The sequence below is a fragment of the Pecten maximus genome, chromosome 19 (genome assembly GCF_902652985.1).
Source record: "Pecten maximus chromosome 19, xPecMax1.1, whole genome shotgun sequence".
Classification (NCBI taxonomy): domain Eukaryota; kingdom Metazoa; phylum Mollusca; class Bivalvia; order Pectinida; family Pectinidae; genus Pecten; species Pecten maximus.
The window spans coordinates 9657107-9673944 of NC_047033.1; the positions used below are offsets into that span (position 1 = coordinate 9657107).

The 16838-nt window shown below is 36.5% G+C and overlaps 1 protein-coding gene across 3 annotated transcripts; it reads left to right on the plus strand.

The window, feature by feature from the left end:
- Positions 1-6211: 6211 nt before the first annotated feature.
- Positions 6212-13862, plus strand: LOC117317793 (protein phosphatase 1K, mitochondrial-like). Of its 3 annotated transcripts, none has more exons than XM_033872728.1 (5): positions 6212-6304; positions 8432-9008; positions 10284-10574; positions 12616-12929; positions 13342-13862. In XM_033872728.1, the coding sequence occupies exons 2-5, from the start codon at positions 8558-8560 to the stop codon at positions 13609-13611; spliced, it is 1326 nt and encodes a 441-aa protein (XP_033728619.1). In that variant the 5' UTR covers positions 6212-6304; positions 8432-8557; the 3' UTR covers positions 13612-13862. The 3 variants fall into 3 exon arrangements, with proteins under 3 accessions (XP_033728619.1, XP_033728618.1, XP_033728620.1); XM_033872727.1 differs by having other exon boundaries at positions 6216-6324; XM_033872729.1 differs by having other exon boundaries at positions 6235-6300.
- The last annotated feature ends 2976 nt before the right edge of the window (positions 13863-16838 follow it).

Below are 16838 nucleotides of genomic sequence, written 5' to 3' on the forward strand. Positions count from 1 at the left end.
GACCTGTAAAGACCATTCATACATGTATGTGATGAACCTCGACTCATACAGTCTACGTGTAATTGGACCTTCCCTAGTGTATAGCACACTTTCAGGTTTTTTTGTTTTTGTTTGTTGTTTATTTTTTTATTAATTTTTTTTTTGGGGGGGTGTGTGTTATAAGGAGTTATAATGAAAACCGGAGTGTCCTTGTTATCCTTATCACATCCATTGAACAAATAAATCCCAAAAATATTTTTTAATAGCCTTTATTTATTTTATACGAAATAGTAATCAGGAGATATCCTTTCCTTATTCTAACAGTTTTTGTTTTTGATTTCATGAATGCAGGCTCACAGAATACCATACAAAAGTATACTGATGTACAAGAGAGGAAATATGTTTGAACAGTCTATATTTAGATCGATATGGACAAATAAATAAACATGCTGCGCCATAGCCAGTTACGTATAATTAGCAATAAAACGAAGTACAGCTGCTTCTGCTCTCTTGGGAAAAGCAAGGTACGATTGTTTTCAGTCTCTTCAAAAACCCCGGCATCATGACAGACATAAAATTAGTTGACACCGCTAGGGAATTGTAACTTCCTGGTTTGTCTATTCTTCTCAGGTCTAGTGATCTAGTACACATAAATGATTAAGATACCAAAACATACATCATACAGTGGATTCTACAGCCGACTATTAGGCTCACAAAAAAATACACTTTCGAAGACTTGACTAACCAAGCACTGAAAATAACTATATGACATTAAAATCCGTTATGAAACTGGGAAAATATTAGAATGTATTGATTGCACGTTATTATACAATAAATCAAACGCATAATAAAAACATGTTACGTGGGGAATTTAACTAAGTCTATCAAAAGTGTATTCATCAATAAGGGGAAATAACTCCATCAATCAAAACGGGTTTACCGTTGATAAAGGGAAATAACTCCGTCAATCAGTGATAAGGGGAGATAACTTCATCATTCAGCTCAGGTTTACGATATTGATATGAGGAAATAATTGCATAAATCAAAACAAATTTACAATAATGTTTATCGTTGATAATTGGGGAAACATCTCCATCAATCAATATAATCAATATTCATTACTGATGAAAGAAAATACTATGGCGATGAATTTATTTTGAAGATTGCAGAGGAGCTGAATATAGCGACCTCCTCGAACTTTTCTTATTGTATGCCACAGTTTTGCTGGAAAATCAAGGATGGTCGATGTATGTCCATAATCACGCTTTCTGTATCGACTACCTGGTCACTTCACCGGAACTATGTGTACTAGTTTCTGCGTTTACGCCAAATGCATCATTCCCTACTTCATAATACAACGGCATATGTTGAACCAAAGATGGTCGTAATTTCAAAGGCGTGGTTGTTGGTTTGTTAATTTGAAAACCGAACCTCTGATTTCTTGCCGCTGCGTTGAATCTGTGACGTAACTGCTGTGTTGCCCGACTTCGTGTTGGCATTTCACATGCACATGGTCGGCAAGAGTTTACCCTATTCATCATGTTAGCTGTATTCGACGGTTTGTTTGATTTTTGAGAAGGTGAATTCCACGGTGAAATGAATAAATTTCTTCCGCCTACGTCAGTAAAATGCCTGTTTGAAGAAGGAAATTTCTGATTGTGCATTGTCTGCGACGCTGGACCGTCTAAATGAAACGGCTGGTTGTGACTTCCTGGTCCCATTTCAGTATTCCCTTGCTGTTTTCTGTTGTGTTTTGGAATAGGGTGTAGCATATATTCGGGTACGGTGTACTTTGTATACTGAGACCTTCCGAAAGCGTCCCTATGTTGACCGCCCCAGGAGGAAGACATATCTGGCCATCGGTTTTGGTGAGGCGATGTTTGTGACATTCCATCGCGTTTGTTTCTCACTGAACTTGTCACAAGGGTTCCCATCAAGACCACCAAATTCGCCATTATCAAACGGCTACTTCCGGAGAACATGACGATATACAGCCTATCTGAAATACCAATTTGAAATTTACATCATTACTTCATACAAATATAAATACATTGTGTACTCACTGGAAAACAATGCTATATTTACATTGTATTTATACATACACTAACTCCCTGCTTAGTTCAGATACATTGTATATGTCTACACCAACAAGAAGCACAGATGATGACGGCATCTTCATCTTAAAGGGCTTTACTGTGATTGCATAATGCATCTTTCCAACCGTAAACAAATCTCGAAAGCCTAATGAATTTTATGTTCGATTCATATGACCCTTTATTGAAGAATCAGATTCAGATTATTTATTTCCTTGTGTTTTTCAACACATCAGAGAGACATTACAAAACAATACAATGTAATATAGTATGACACAATTCACAATTTTACAAAAGTACATGTCCATTTCGCTTAATATACAAATATATGTATACGTACACTTTAGTATTACTATGTATTATAAAAATGAACATACCGTCATTACGGCAGTACACAATAGATCATGTACGTACATTAAATACTTAGATGACGTTATTACGTTGTTTTGTCGCTAAATAAAGGAATTTTCCTAGCTTAATCAATTCAGAAATATTTTGAACACTTAATAATTGTATCAACATAAAAACACTTGGTCTTCTATAATAATATGGCTCAATGTATGTCCATGTACTTCGATTATTGTTATAAAAATTACAATAGAACCATCATGCATCCACAATCATTTGCCTCTTCCGACAAAAATAGTGTCCTATAGATATCTAATAGGACTGAGACCACAATTAAGTACTTCCGGGTTCAGGCCCCGAAGTCCCCTCAAAAATGTATGTATTTCAGGAAAACAAATCAAATGCCTCTTTGAACTTGATTTTTGTTGATGAATTTAATGTGGATTTATAGTAGAGATGTCAATCTAGGTTTGGTGATGTAAAATAATAATATTGATCATGTATTATGTGCTCCAGAATCCTGTGTGATGAGTCTTGATTTGACCTCTACCCCTGACCCGGATGTATATAATCCACGTTGGTGACACATTTTGACAGCTATCTCCAAAAAATGCCCACATATACATGCTGGGTTGAAACTTTTATATTTTGCTTCTCAGATGTTGGTCTTGGCCAGGTGAGATGGAAAGTTGCATATGAAATTTTGGGAATTTATTATGAATTTTAATGTTACAATGAAACAAATAGCGAAGCTAATTGTGGTCTTAGTCCACATGTAGTGAGATTCAGCAGACGTTCTCTTCACGCTCCTGTACGGGTCAGGTGTGAGGCACCTTCTTACATTCGTGTTTCGTTAGCAGATGACTTTGTTTTAACTCTTGTTCTATACGGGTTTGATATCTTTAACAATAAAATGGGTGGTCGGGCGGCACAGTGGCAACACACTTGCCTTTCACCTAGAGCGACCGGGGTTCGATTCCCCGTTCGGACGTGAAAAGGTATGGGGTCACCTGCCCGACCACGTGGGTTTTCCCCGGGTACTCCTGTTCCTCCCACAGTAAGACCCCTCGCGCGCTTCCATCCGGGCCAACAAGCGTGATTAATATAAGTTAATATAACTTGTTTCGCAATTGTTGTAAAATAAATAAAGTTTACATTACATCAATAAAATATTTTGAAATGGAAATGTCTATTTTGAAACATGATATATATGTGTGGTAAATCGAATATCTAAGCATGTCAGTCTACTCTGGATATAATTTTTCAGCATTAGAGACTTCCACTGTATCATATGAATATTGGTGCCACGTAATTTTTTTTACCACGAAATTTCGACTTATTTTCCCAAAATTGCTAGTTATAACACTTGCGTTTTCTACATGCTTAACTTCTTAGAGATGTTTCGATTACAATTATTCCACAAGACACCTGCTTATTAAAAATATTTAAAAGAGCTCTCTAACGCGATTCATTAAATATGTCCAGAAGCCAATGTTGTTATGACCTCATGAATGTTGAAAAAAATGAATTGCATTCCTTAAATATACGCACACAATAAATACAGTATATATCGTAGTTATCAAACACACACTAATAAAATATTGATTCATGCAATTAATTAAAGCGGATTTTTTTTTAAATGTATACGATACCTTTACTTAGCTGTGCCGAATACACCTGTTGTCCCCTGACTAGAACGGTCAATCCCGCAGGCTTGTGGTAATGGTCATTCGACTCTTTTTTACGAGACTGGACATATCGGTCATCTTCTGTTGAATTTAAATAAGGTATTTCGCTTGGCCAGTTACTGGTGTTTTTACCTATTTGATCTCAAGTTCTCAACACGTGGAAGTAGTGGATAAAAAAGTAATTAATTATAATACTAATAACACAGCAACACTTTTGTCACCCGTTGAGATGAAGGATTCTGATGAATTCCGCCCGTCAGATTAACGTGTTTTGTCCAGTAGCGTATCATAGACTGTATGTCAGCGAGTCTCTCTGAAGCCACAGCATTACACGTCCGAGCGCTGGACATCAAAGTCCAGGGCGAATAACTGGACACCACTTTTATCATATTAGAACCCTTGATATTTTAGTAAACATAACTTCCATATCCGCGTCATAAATATGACTGACCAGAGGTCAATCTAACGGTGACTTTTGAACATGCCAAATGTCACGCGCTTTACAAATAACCGGACGCGCGAGCGGTCAGTCTTTGTCCGAAGTGCATGTAAGACAAGACATGACAGACAATAAAAGGTGTCTTGGTCCAAGTTTCTAACGATTTACGAGTAATAAACATTTCTTTAAGTCAATGATAAAATACATTTTGTCATCATGTTCATAATCATACATCTCCAGTCATATGAATTAATTGTGATATTACTTGCTGTTTTTAGTAAGATTAACAATTATGTCTTAATTAATAGTAACAGTGGTTATTATTTCATGTTTATCTATTTACTGTGATACTATCTTAATTGTCTTTTATCGACCAATTTTACTAACAGAGGACCCTGTGGAAGATAAGCTTTGCTAAACAGGTTTTATATCCTCAGTAAATAAAGTTTATTTTTTATTATTATCATTATTATCATTATAATATATACTACCGTTTTTGGCACAACATCAAATACATGTTCTTTTTGTCATGGAAATAATGCAAATTTTTGACAGTCGTGTATTATTTTAAGTTTCCAAATGGATCCAGACCTGGCAAAAACTGTATCTGAAATATGTTTTGCATGTTGGAATAGCCTTACCTGATTTGATAAAATGTAACCCTTCGTTATCTAGACTAAAAAGACATCTTCACGAATCTAATAGGAAAATTCCACCTTTTCATTATTGTGGTAGTAAGATAGGCCGAATCCTTCATGCTAGATTAAGGATGGAGTACAGCTCCCTCAATTTCTACCTGCTCTGCTGAAATCTCGTAAACAGTCCCAATGAACTTTTTTTTGTTACCATGTCGTCTTTTTTTCTCATCTTCTTTTTTATGATAATATATCATATTCTTCGACCCATTCACCCTTTCCGAATTAATCTAATTACTTATTACGTTTCTTCTCAAATATATAATTAGCAGCATCATGTCTCGTTCATAATCCAATGAAATTTTATTCCTGAAGACAGATTTATATAAGTTGTAAAATTTAACCCTGGTTCCGAATCCATCTAGAGCGTTTTTATTGTTTATGTAATGTAGTACCTCGCAGCAGAGACTTATATACTAAATTAATATAGGTCTCTGCTCGCAGAAATAAAATAAAGTATATAAGAAAGCATAAATGGATTAACGGAGGACTCTCAGCTAAGGATGGCCAGAGGTGGGCAGTGGCAACACACTTAATTGTCTTCCATCTAGGCGCCCGGGGTTCGATTCCCCGATCGGACCACAGGGACACGTTACAATAATAATGTATGTATAAAATATATGGGGGGTCATATCGACCCCCCCCCCCCCCATATATTTTATACATACATTATTATTGTAACGTGTCCCTGTGATCGGACGTGAACAGACATGGGTTTTCCCCGTACGCGCGTGTACTCAGGTTTTCCACCAAAGTAAGATCCCTCGCGCGCTTCCATCCAATCCTTCCATCAGGGCCGGTATAACATTTTTCGCAATAGTTGTTGTTAAATAAATAAAGTTTACATTACATCTTATATAGCTATAGCTCTTTCCCTAAATTCTGCAATTCTTTCCTGCAGAAACATTACGGAATCTCTTTAATTTTAGTATGCTATTTTTAGAAAGTAGACAACAACTACAGTAGCCACTTTTTTCCATCGAATGCGCCGGAGTTTTCGTTTCAACATCCGGTTGTTTACAAAAACAAGTGATGAATGTCAAACTGCAGACGATACTGTAGGTCAAGTGTCATCGAATCGGGTAACATATAGTAGTCTATGTTTGTGATAAGCGTCTTTTGAAATGTCTTATTTTATGCTGGGGGTATAGCAAGTATTGTTTTGAATGTTGGAAACCACGGAGGGAATCCGTGGGGAAACAACGATGTCTCGATCCCAGACATCATCAGTCTGATCATGGTCCCCGTGATTTCGTGTACGCCGCACCCGGTCCTGGACCCGATCCCCGTACCAGGAATATACATATTAATTTTTTTCTCAACAACGGCTCAATGAATAAATCTCATGTTTTTTCTAATAAATTCATATTATTATTTTAAAAATCTGACATTTTAATTGGAATGAAAGTTATGCCTACAACTTCAGTAATCGTCGATTTACATTTTTCAGAGTGTGATTGTGTGTACGCCGCACTCAACCGTGAAAAGTTACGGTTTTTGGCTGTTAATTCGTAAATAAAGGTTTACTTTTATGATATTTTCGCGTCCATACATCAAGTAAACCTAGTTGTTGATACAAATATAAGTTTTAATTACAAAAACTACTTATTTCATTTCAAATCTTGCCTTTTTTGAGATCGCGGCGATGATCACGGGAGTATTTTGTTTATGCCCGGTCCCGTACCAAGGACAGACTACTCCTGATCCACCGCCCCGTGCTAAGACTACTGGTTTATGAGTAGCGTGTATTGTCATATACCAGATGTTTATATATGACTTTTATTCTTTGTAGAACTGCGTCCTCGTCGCAGAGCCCGGTAACATTCTTTATATGATGGCTGAAAGTTCTACACATATTAGATAAAGACATTTACATTCATAAGACACCTAGGTTGCCATATTATGTATCAAATGCTATAGAGCATCTGGTTATATGTATACAGACAATACACGCTACTCATAAACCAGTAGTCTTAGCACGGGGCGGTGGATCAGGAGTAGTCTGCCCTTGGTACGGGACTGGGCGTAAACAAAAACCCAGTGATCATCGCCGCGATCACATAAAAGGCAAGATTTGAAATGAAATAAGTAGTTTTTGTAATTAAAACTTATATTTGTATCAACAACTAGGTTTACTTGATGTATGGAATCAAAAATATCATAAAAATAAACCCTTGTTTACGAATAATCAGCCAAATACCGTAACTTTTCACGGTTAAGTGCGGCGTACACAAAATCACACTCTGAAAAATGTAAATCGATGATTACTAAAGTTGTAGGTATTACTTCCATTTTATTTTAAATGTCAGATTTTTCAAATATAAACAAGGATTTATAAGAAAAACATGAGATTTATTCATTAAGTCGTTGAGAAAAAAAATAATATCAATATTCCTGGTACGGGGATCGGGTCTTGGACGGGTGCGGCGTACACGAAATCACGGGGACCAGACATCATCCCCTTCCAGATCTAGAACTCGCGTTCCGGGGGAGAGTAGTCTTAAGCTCACGCATGACCCACTGACGACTGTCCGCGCATTAGCGATCACGGCTACCGAGGCATCCACAGGGTTGTAGGCCTAGTTTTGGTAATCTAAAGAAAACGGGGAGTACTCTATCACTCCATACTATTCCCATTCTACTCAATTTCCTCTCTGTTCTCGTCAGCTGAAATGCCGCAAGGCCGTAACAGCGGACGTAAAACCCTGTTAAATGAATGAATAAATAGTAGCTTTTTGTACATAGTGTTAATTACGGCATCTGTCACTCCGCTGACTGAGCATGCTTCTTTCTTTGGCTCAGCAGATATAGAGCTATGGATTATCACGCTGGAGAACATGGTTCAATTCCTGTCTGCAATCGACCCAGTCCATTTCCGCTACAAATCATTAACAGCTGTGTAGCAGTGTTTTCTCTAGGACCATCAAATTCATGAAATGTTGAGGTTCGTGGAATTAGTTCATGGACTCTGTATGTGTGAACATAGTATACTGTAGCTGCGATAACGTAGCTGTGGATGGACAGACAATTTCTGACAGATGGTCGTTGTCGTCTCCTGCTGGAGAGCAGTGTAGGCAGGGTATGAATATTCGTTCTAAGTATACTGCAGTACTATTCATAGTGTATGTTTTCATAAATTATTTTTTGGTTTAGACATGATGTATTCCAATGTTCTTAATTTCTTTTCAGATGGGTATACATGAAGTGCGAACATCATCTGGTCGACATGTGCAGAAACTGATTCCTTTTAAAGACGATTTTAAGAAAATAATTGGCTCAAAGATGCACCGCCACAGAAATATTTAGCCACCGACAATGAAGGCAATGCTCACAACGTTACATAAGGGCCCAAGACTCGTCTCAAATACTGGCTGGCAATTTTGTAATTCTGGTTTAATTTCCCCTCAAGGGAATAAAAATAGCACAAGGGAGACATCTCAGCAGCAACAGTGGTATTGTTCACTCATTAAAAACCAAGAACTCTTTCAAAATAAAAACCGGTTTTCAGAAAATAAAGACCAGTTAAGATGTTACCCTAGACTTTACTCCAGTATAATAGAGTGTTGTCATAAACATGGGGGCAAACAATTCAGACTTATATCAAGAAATATTCGTCCATCTGTCCGTGCTCCGACCAGATTCATGGGTGTACTCTCTGACCCAGAAAACAAAGGGAAAAAACAAGTTGGGATAAATTTTGACACCATTGGAAGTTGGAATAATCGTATCAGCATGCCCATTCTTATAAAAGAAAGTATTCAAACTGGTAAGAATGATTAACATTACATTATATCTGTTGTTTGATTTATTCCATATTATGTAGCCTACCTCCTATTCTAGCAGTATATAATTAGTGAAATCAAACTGCATTTCTAGACAAAATTGTTTAATGTAATCCGTAACGATTAAGTGCAGTACATCAAATTAACTTTTCTATTCAAAATTGTTTTGTCATTGTAAGGTACGAGGGAAGTACATTACGGGGGTAACTACATCTTTTCTTTTGAAAACCATATTAAGAAGGGAAGTACATTTGATTATATTTTCCTATTAAAAATCTTTATGACATTGTAAGAAGGTAAGTACATTAAATTACATAATTCTATTCAAAATCCTTTTGTCATTATACGGAGGGAAGTACATTTGATTACATTTTCCTCTTAAAATTTTTTTTTGTCATTGTAAGAAGGTAAGTACATTAAATTACATGATTTTATTCAAAATTCTTTTGTCATTATATTGTATGAGGAGAGAACTGCATTAAATAACACTTTCAATATAATTACATTTGTACATGTATATTAAGTAAGATGAAGGCTATAGTTGATAATTGATACAACAATGAAATTTACCTTTATATTTCTGATTCATATAATATGTAATAAAATGTTATTCATAGTTTAAGGGTTTGAATCAAAATCAACAAATCAAACAAAACTTTTTATTCGTCATATTTTGAAAGGATTACAATTGGTATATTCCTACATCTGTGCATCTAAATTTCAGTTTTAGCATCAATTTCCCCAAGCAACCATATAAGTTCAAGAGGCTTGCCCGCAGAGAGATCAGAAAAATTGGCTAATAGAAAAAGATTTTTTACACATGACAGATTGTTGGAATTGTTGAGTTTTTCATTTTATTTTCCTTATAAAACGCTGAAAAGTGATATTAAAACCTCATTTTTAAATATTATTTATTTAATCGCAACCCGCAATAAGTCTAATTTGATTGACACATCAACGAAACAAGCACGTGCACAGTGCCGCACAGTGATAACTTCAAAGGCAGCGGCGATTTACAAGGAAGATTTGCCGTTATATTCCATACATTTCCCTCTCAGGTTGAGTTTTAAAACGTTTTTTAAATACATATTCTGTAATTGTTTTCAAGAAATAAAGTCGGAAAGCCTCTAATTTTGTCACATAGAAACGTGTACTGAAGTTTATTTAGTGATCGGAGATGTGCCGTTTACCGGTCCGTCTGCGGGTAAGCCTCTTTAAAGTCATTATGACTCTAAAATAATTGTATTGACATTCTATAGGGAAGCTTATTCCCCAGATTCCACTGGAAAAGATTGGAACAGCATCCCTTCTTGGTCGTCGGAACAGGAACGAAGATCGTTATGCCATAAAGAAATTATCCTCAGAGTATTTGTACTTTGGGATATTTGACGGACACAATGGTGACTTAGCGTCGGAGTACCTTCAAAGTTGTATGAGTGATAGCCTGTCTTTCTGGTTGTCACGGGAACCAGATGAGAGTGTGGTACTACGACAGTCATTTATAGATCTGAACAACAGTCTTGCCAGGCATTTAACATTGTACTGGCTAGGTATGTTGTAGACATTTTGATACTTGTACATGTAGTTACCAACCGTAAGTCATTATCATAAGTATTATTAAAATACATTTTTTGTTTTGTCCCAATATGACTCTAGGGTTTACATTGATGATAAAGAAGAAGAAAAACCCACATTATTTAGGTGACCTTTAGTTGTCATTTTACAATGATTCTATTTGAAACTATGGCAACCTGGAATAAGTCAAAAAAGGGGTATGTTTGCATCAAGTTTCATGTTTAAATACAATGTAGTTTAGGATTAGGTGGAAAAGGGTGGTTATGAATTTTAACTGTGGTTCTTTGAATATTGGAAGGAAATGCTGAGGGAAGGCATACAATAATCTGTCAGCAGAGTGAAAGGAAACAGAATACTGCCAAAAATGATCACTTAAATCCCTGACCTCACATTTGTACACTCTAAGTCAAATGAAAAGGGGAGTTATCTCCCTTCAAATGTACAATGTTAACTATTAAATCATCATTGTGTATATCATATGTTTATTGTCCCATTTTTCACCCCTTCTAAATTGAGTTCTGTGGAGTCAATGTTGAGCTGTATTGTTTCCCCACACAGCCCATATTACATGGTAGTTCTATGTTAATACATAACGGACTGTGAGTCAAGATACATGTATTTTTGGGGGTGGGGGGTTATACGTAAACATTATTTTGATTCTTTTAGCTTCAAAAAAAGATTTTGATATTCAATTAATGAACAAAAGTGTAATAAAATATTTGACTACTTTAGCAATTTCACCATTTGACCAGGTATGATATGGTCAATATCAGGTTTACCTGGAAAAAATCTCAGGGACATGTGGACATTGTCATACTGTAACAAATTCTCAGGTCCCTGGACACAAAATCATACTGTAACAAATTCTCAAGTCCCCGTGGACAAAGTCATACTGTAATAAATTATCAGGTCCCTAAGGACAAAGTCATACTGTAACACATTCTCAGGTCCCTGTGGACAAAGTTATACTGTAATAAATTCTCAGGTCCCTGTGGACAAAGTTATACTGTAATAAATTCTCAGGTCCCTGTGGACAAAGTTATACTGTAACAAATTCTCAGGTCCCTGTGGACAAAGTTATACTGTAATAAATTCTCAGGTCCCTGAGGACAAAGTAACACTGTAACAAATTCTCAGGTCCCTGTGGACAAAGTTATACTGTGACAAATTCTCAGGTCCCTGTGGACAAAGTTATACTGTAACAAATTCTCAGGTCCCTGTGGACAAAGTCACACTGTAATAAATTCTCAGGTCCCTGTGGACAAAGTTATACTGTAACAAATTCTCAGGTCCCTGAGGACAAAGTCACACTGTAATAAATTCTCAGGTCCCTATGGACAAAGTCACACTGTAATAAATTCTCAGGTCCCTGTGGACAAAGTTATACTGTAACAAATTCTCAGGTCCCTGAGGACAAAGTCACACTGTAATAAATTCTCAGGTCCCTGTGGACAAAGTCACACTGTAATAAATTCCCAGGTCCCTGTGGACAAAGTTATACTGTAATAAATTATCAGGTCCCTGAGGACAAAGTCATACTGTAACAAATTCTCAGGTCCCTGTGGACAAAGTTATACTGTAATAAATTCTCAGGTCCCTGTGGACAAAGTTATACTGTAATAAATTCTCAGGTCCCTGTGGACAAAGTTATACTGTAATAAATTCTCAGGTCCCTGTGGACAAAGTTATACTGTAACAAATTCTCAGGTCCCTGAGGACAAAGTCATACTGTAACAAATTCTCAGGTCCCTGTGGACAAAGTTATACTGTAACAAATTCTCAGGTCCCTGTGGACAAAGTCACACTGTAACAAATTCTCAGGTCCCTGGACACAAAGTCAGACTGTGACAAATTCTCAGGTCCCCGAGGACAACATAAGATAGTTGATGACACTGATTTTAAAGAATCCGATGATGCAGAAGTTATTAAATAGTATCATGATGGAAAATATATATGGAACTTTAGTAGAAAAGTGATTGTACAAAATTCAATTAAAGATGTTATTAAATGTTGTAGATGATGAACAGTTCAGTGCAGGAAGTACTGCTACTGTGTGTGTGTTACAACATAGTACGGAACTGACGATAGGCCATGTCGGGGACACGCGAGCTCTCCTTTGTCGGGGAGGTAAAGCTATAGCTCTCACTCAGGATCACAATCCTGATAATATAGGAGAGAGAAAACGAATTCAAGCTCGTGGTGGTGTCATCACGCCTAACAGTCTAGGGACGCCCAAAGTCAACGGAAACCTTAGTATGACGAGATGTATTGGTAATCTCCCCTTGAAAAAATATGGTGTCACAGAACATCCGGAAATAAAAACGAAAAAGGTTTGTCAGAATTTGTAATCAAGTTTTCTATTTTTAGCTTTTAGAAGATGAAGATTTAATTCAATTTGACTTTAGTAAAATTTAATGAAGAAGTTTAATTAAGTGAATTGTAGAAATTTATATATTCATAAAGGTAAATGATAAAACTTTATTGATGATTTATCATTTAAAAGAAATTAATCAAGTATTATTGAATAATATCATTATATAAGAATTAAATGCTTAATTGATTGATGGCATATTTTACAGATATCGTCAACATAGAGTAATTCCAGTTGTACTTCATTATTAGATATTTCAAAATTTCAATGCATCAGTTTACACCATAAAAGTTTTTTATGTAAGTGAGGCAGAAATATAAATATTTCAAGAAAAAATTAATGCTTTATTCAAAATTATTTATCTCCCCTAGCTTGACCATGGTCGGGATGCCTTTCTAGCACTGGTCAGTGATGGGGTCAGTTTTGTCCTGAGTGACCAGGAAGTTGTGGACATTACCTGTAGCTGTACTAACCCCCAGGAGGCTGCCAGTCGTGTTACTGATCAAGCACTACAATTCGGATCCGAGGACAATGCAACCTGTGTGATTATCCCCCTTGGTGCCTGGGGAAAATACAGCACTGATACAGGAACTATACAATACAGCTTTGGTAGAACATTTGTACCACTTAGGGATTCTTAATAGTAAGAGTTACTTCCCTTTGTAGGGATTCTTAATAGTAAGAGTTACTCCCCTTTGTAAAACATGTACAATTTATTTTGAAATTCTGAAATTTGAAATATATTCCCTTCTGTGGATTATTATTTAGAAGGGGGGATATGTTATCCAGAAGAAAGCATTTAAACAATTTTGAGATTCTGTAGAATGCGAGTTACTTCCCTTTGTGGATTTTTTTTCTGTGAGTTTATGGTTATTTTATAAAAAATATGATTTATTACATTTTTACCAGTGAAATATCAAAAATTATTCATTCTATAAAAGTGATATTTTTCACTAGTGAAAAATATCACTTTTGCTGATTTGACCAATCAAATTAATGATTAGAAAATACCAAAATAATTGACCAATCAGAAAGCCCGACATATATGTCAGCACCTGGACAGGGGGAACTACTTTTTTTGTTTACAAATGATCGCTGTAGTCCTAGTTAGCATACGGGGAAGGTTTTTCGTTGATAAAAAATGTAATTAACAGAATATCTAACAGTGTCTTCAGTAATACCAAATATATTTCACGAGTGGGGCTAATATTTTGATATTTTTCACGAGTGCGCAGACACTGTTAGATATCCTCTTTAAGTGCTTTCAGATACTTGAATGGTGCCACTTTAGTAAAACACTACCAGTTGTTGTTTTTATACTTCTGATTGTACATGTATATGTGTGTTCCATCTAAGTGTTCTAAAGATTATAATATAACCTACCTGGTTATCTCCCTTGAAACAAGAAGAATTACATGTATTTCCAGTTTAGTAGTTCTGGTCAGAAATCCACTACAATTGATACAAACAAACCTTGTCAGATTTCTCAGCAACTAAAGCTTTGGTAGGATATCCAGTAACAAAAACTGTAAAACATATGTGAAGCAAGTTATATATTAGTATTAGAAACAGAACAGTATTATGTTGACTGGTTTTGGTCTTTACTGGGTATTTGTTAAGATGAAATTATACCTTACTTGAGATTCTCTGAGACCCCATCCAATCTTGTTTGAAAGACTGTGATATATCAATACATAAAATGTGGAAAGATTTAAATATTAAAACACTGATTGTTATATTTGAATCATTGTTAATTATTTAATATTCAGTAGTAAATGTATTTGTACTGTATTCCTTGGCGTTGTATCACAAGACTATCACTGTCCCCCAGTAGATAAACCTGTCTAATCTGACACCCTATGGTATACAGCTTGTTTGCAACCTTAGGGTCAGGGGTCAGATCAGACAGGATGTCAGAACACTCAGGGGTCAGATTAGACAGGGTGTCAGAACACTCAGAGGTCAGATTAGACAGGATGTCAGAACACTCAGAGGTCAGATTAGACAGGATGACTGAACAGTCAGAGGTCAGATTAGACAGGATATATGTGGTCAGATTAGACAGGATGACTGAACATTCAGTGGTCAGCTTAGACAGGATATGTGTGGTCAGATTAGACAGGATGTCAGAACACTCAGAGGTCAGATTAGACAGGATGACTGAACAGTCAGAGGTCAGATTAGACAGGATATGTGTGGTCAGATTAGACAGAATGTCAAACACTCGGGGGTCAGGTTAGACAGGATATATGTGGTCAGATTAGACAGGATGACTGAACATTCAGTGGTCAGCTTAGATAGGCTGTCAGAACACAAATATCAGACTGGAGAGGACATCAGAACACTCAGAAGTCAGATTAGACAGGATATATGTGGTCAGATTAGACAGGATGTCAGGACACTCAGAGGTCAGATTAGACAGGATATGTGTGGTCAGATTAGACAGGATGTCAGAACACTCAGAGGTCAGATTAGACAGGATATGTGTGGTCAGATTAGACAGAATGTCAAATACTCGGGGGTCAGGTTAGACAGGATATATGTGGTCAGATTAGACAGGATGACTGAACATTCAGTGGTCAGCTTAGATAGGCTGTCAGAACACAGATATCAGACTGGAGAGGACATCAGAACACCCAGGGGTCACATTAGACAGGATATCAGTGTTCAGATTAGACAGGATGTCAAACACTCAGGGGTCAGATAAGACAGGGTGTCAGAACACACATGGGTCACATAGGACAGGACATCTGTGGTCATATAAGACAGGGTGTTAGAACACTCAGCTCAGATTAGACAAGATACTGAGGGTCAAATTCTACTCAGGGGTCAGATTAGACAGGATATCAGAACTCTTAGGGGTTAGATTTGACTGAAAATCAGAACACTTTGGGGTTAGATCGGGCAGGATGTCAGAACAATCAGGGTTCAGATTAGACAGGATATCAGAACACTGAGGGTCAAATTCGACTCAGGGGTCAGATTAGACAGGGTGTTGGAACACTCAGCTCAGATTAGACAAGATACTGATGGTCAAATTCTACTCCGGGGTCAGATTAGACAGGATATCAGAACTCTTAGGGGTCAGATCGGGCAGGATGTCAGAACTCTCCGTAAGACAGAATATATGAATATCCAGGGGGCCATGTTAGACAGGATGTCAGAACACTGGAGGTCAGATTAGACATGGTTTCACTCTCTAAGTGATATTAATCAGGTTTGTGATAATGTAACGTACACAGGGGCAACAACGGAGTGGTCACCCATCCAAGAGCTGACCACGCTCGATGTTGCTTAACTTCGGTACACAGACACGACAATCAACCGCACAGCCACAAAAGCTAGCTATTGGACTATGCAGCTGAAATGCCCATATCCATGATAACTTTGTTTTGGAGTTTCCTCCTAAGTCAACAGAACCTATAAACCTCAGCGCAATTTATATAAATCTTCTGAATTTTAACCACTGTAGATCTAATTAGGGTACTATACCAAATAGTGATAAGGAAAGGATAAAAAACAAAACAATAAATATATTAACTTTTTGTCGCTGAATTATAAACACACAAAAAATGATAAAGCCAAAGTTTTAGCATTAAAATTACATATTAGGTTGGGTTTTACTGATTTTCATCGGAATTCGACCTTGAAAAAAAGTATTCTATATCAAATACATATGTGTTGTTGGCACGGAGAAAGTTTTGAGATTAACCTTGGATAGTCAGGAATTTTTTGAAGAAAAAAGTTTGGAAATAAATCTCTTAACAAATCCTAGCCTTGATGCGATTTCTTCATGAAGATAAATCTGTGAGGAAAATTTAGATTTTTTTATGTATATATTATCTATTGAAAAAAGTTCAGGTGTGGT

Bases quoted from the DNA above. Each gene is read 5' to 3' on its own strand.
- LOC117317793 (XM_033872728.1), top strand. From the start codon at position 8,558: ATGAAGGCAATGCTCACAACGTTACATAAGGGCCCAAGACTCGTCTCA. The intron at 10,575-12,615 runs GTATGTTGTAGA...TAAATGTTGTAG, and splicing joins TTTAACATTGTACTGGCTAG to ATGATGAACAGTTCAGTGCA. The intron at 12,930-13,341 runs GTTTGTCAGAAT...TATCTCCCCTAG, and splicing joins CGGAAATAAAAACGAAAAAG to CTTGACCATGGTCGGGATGC.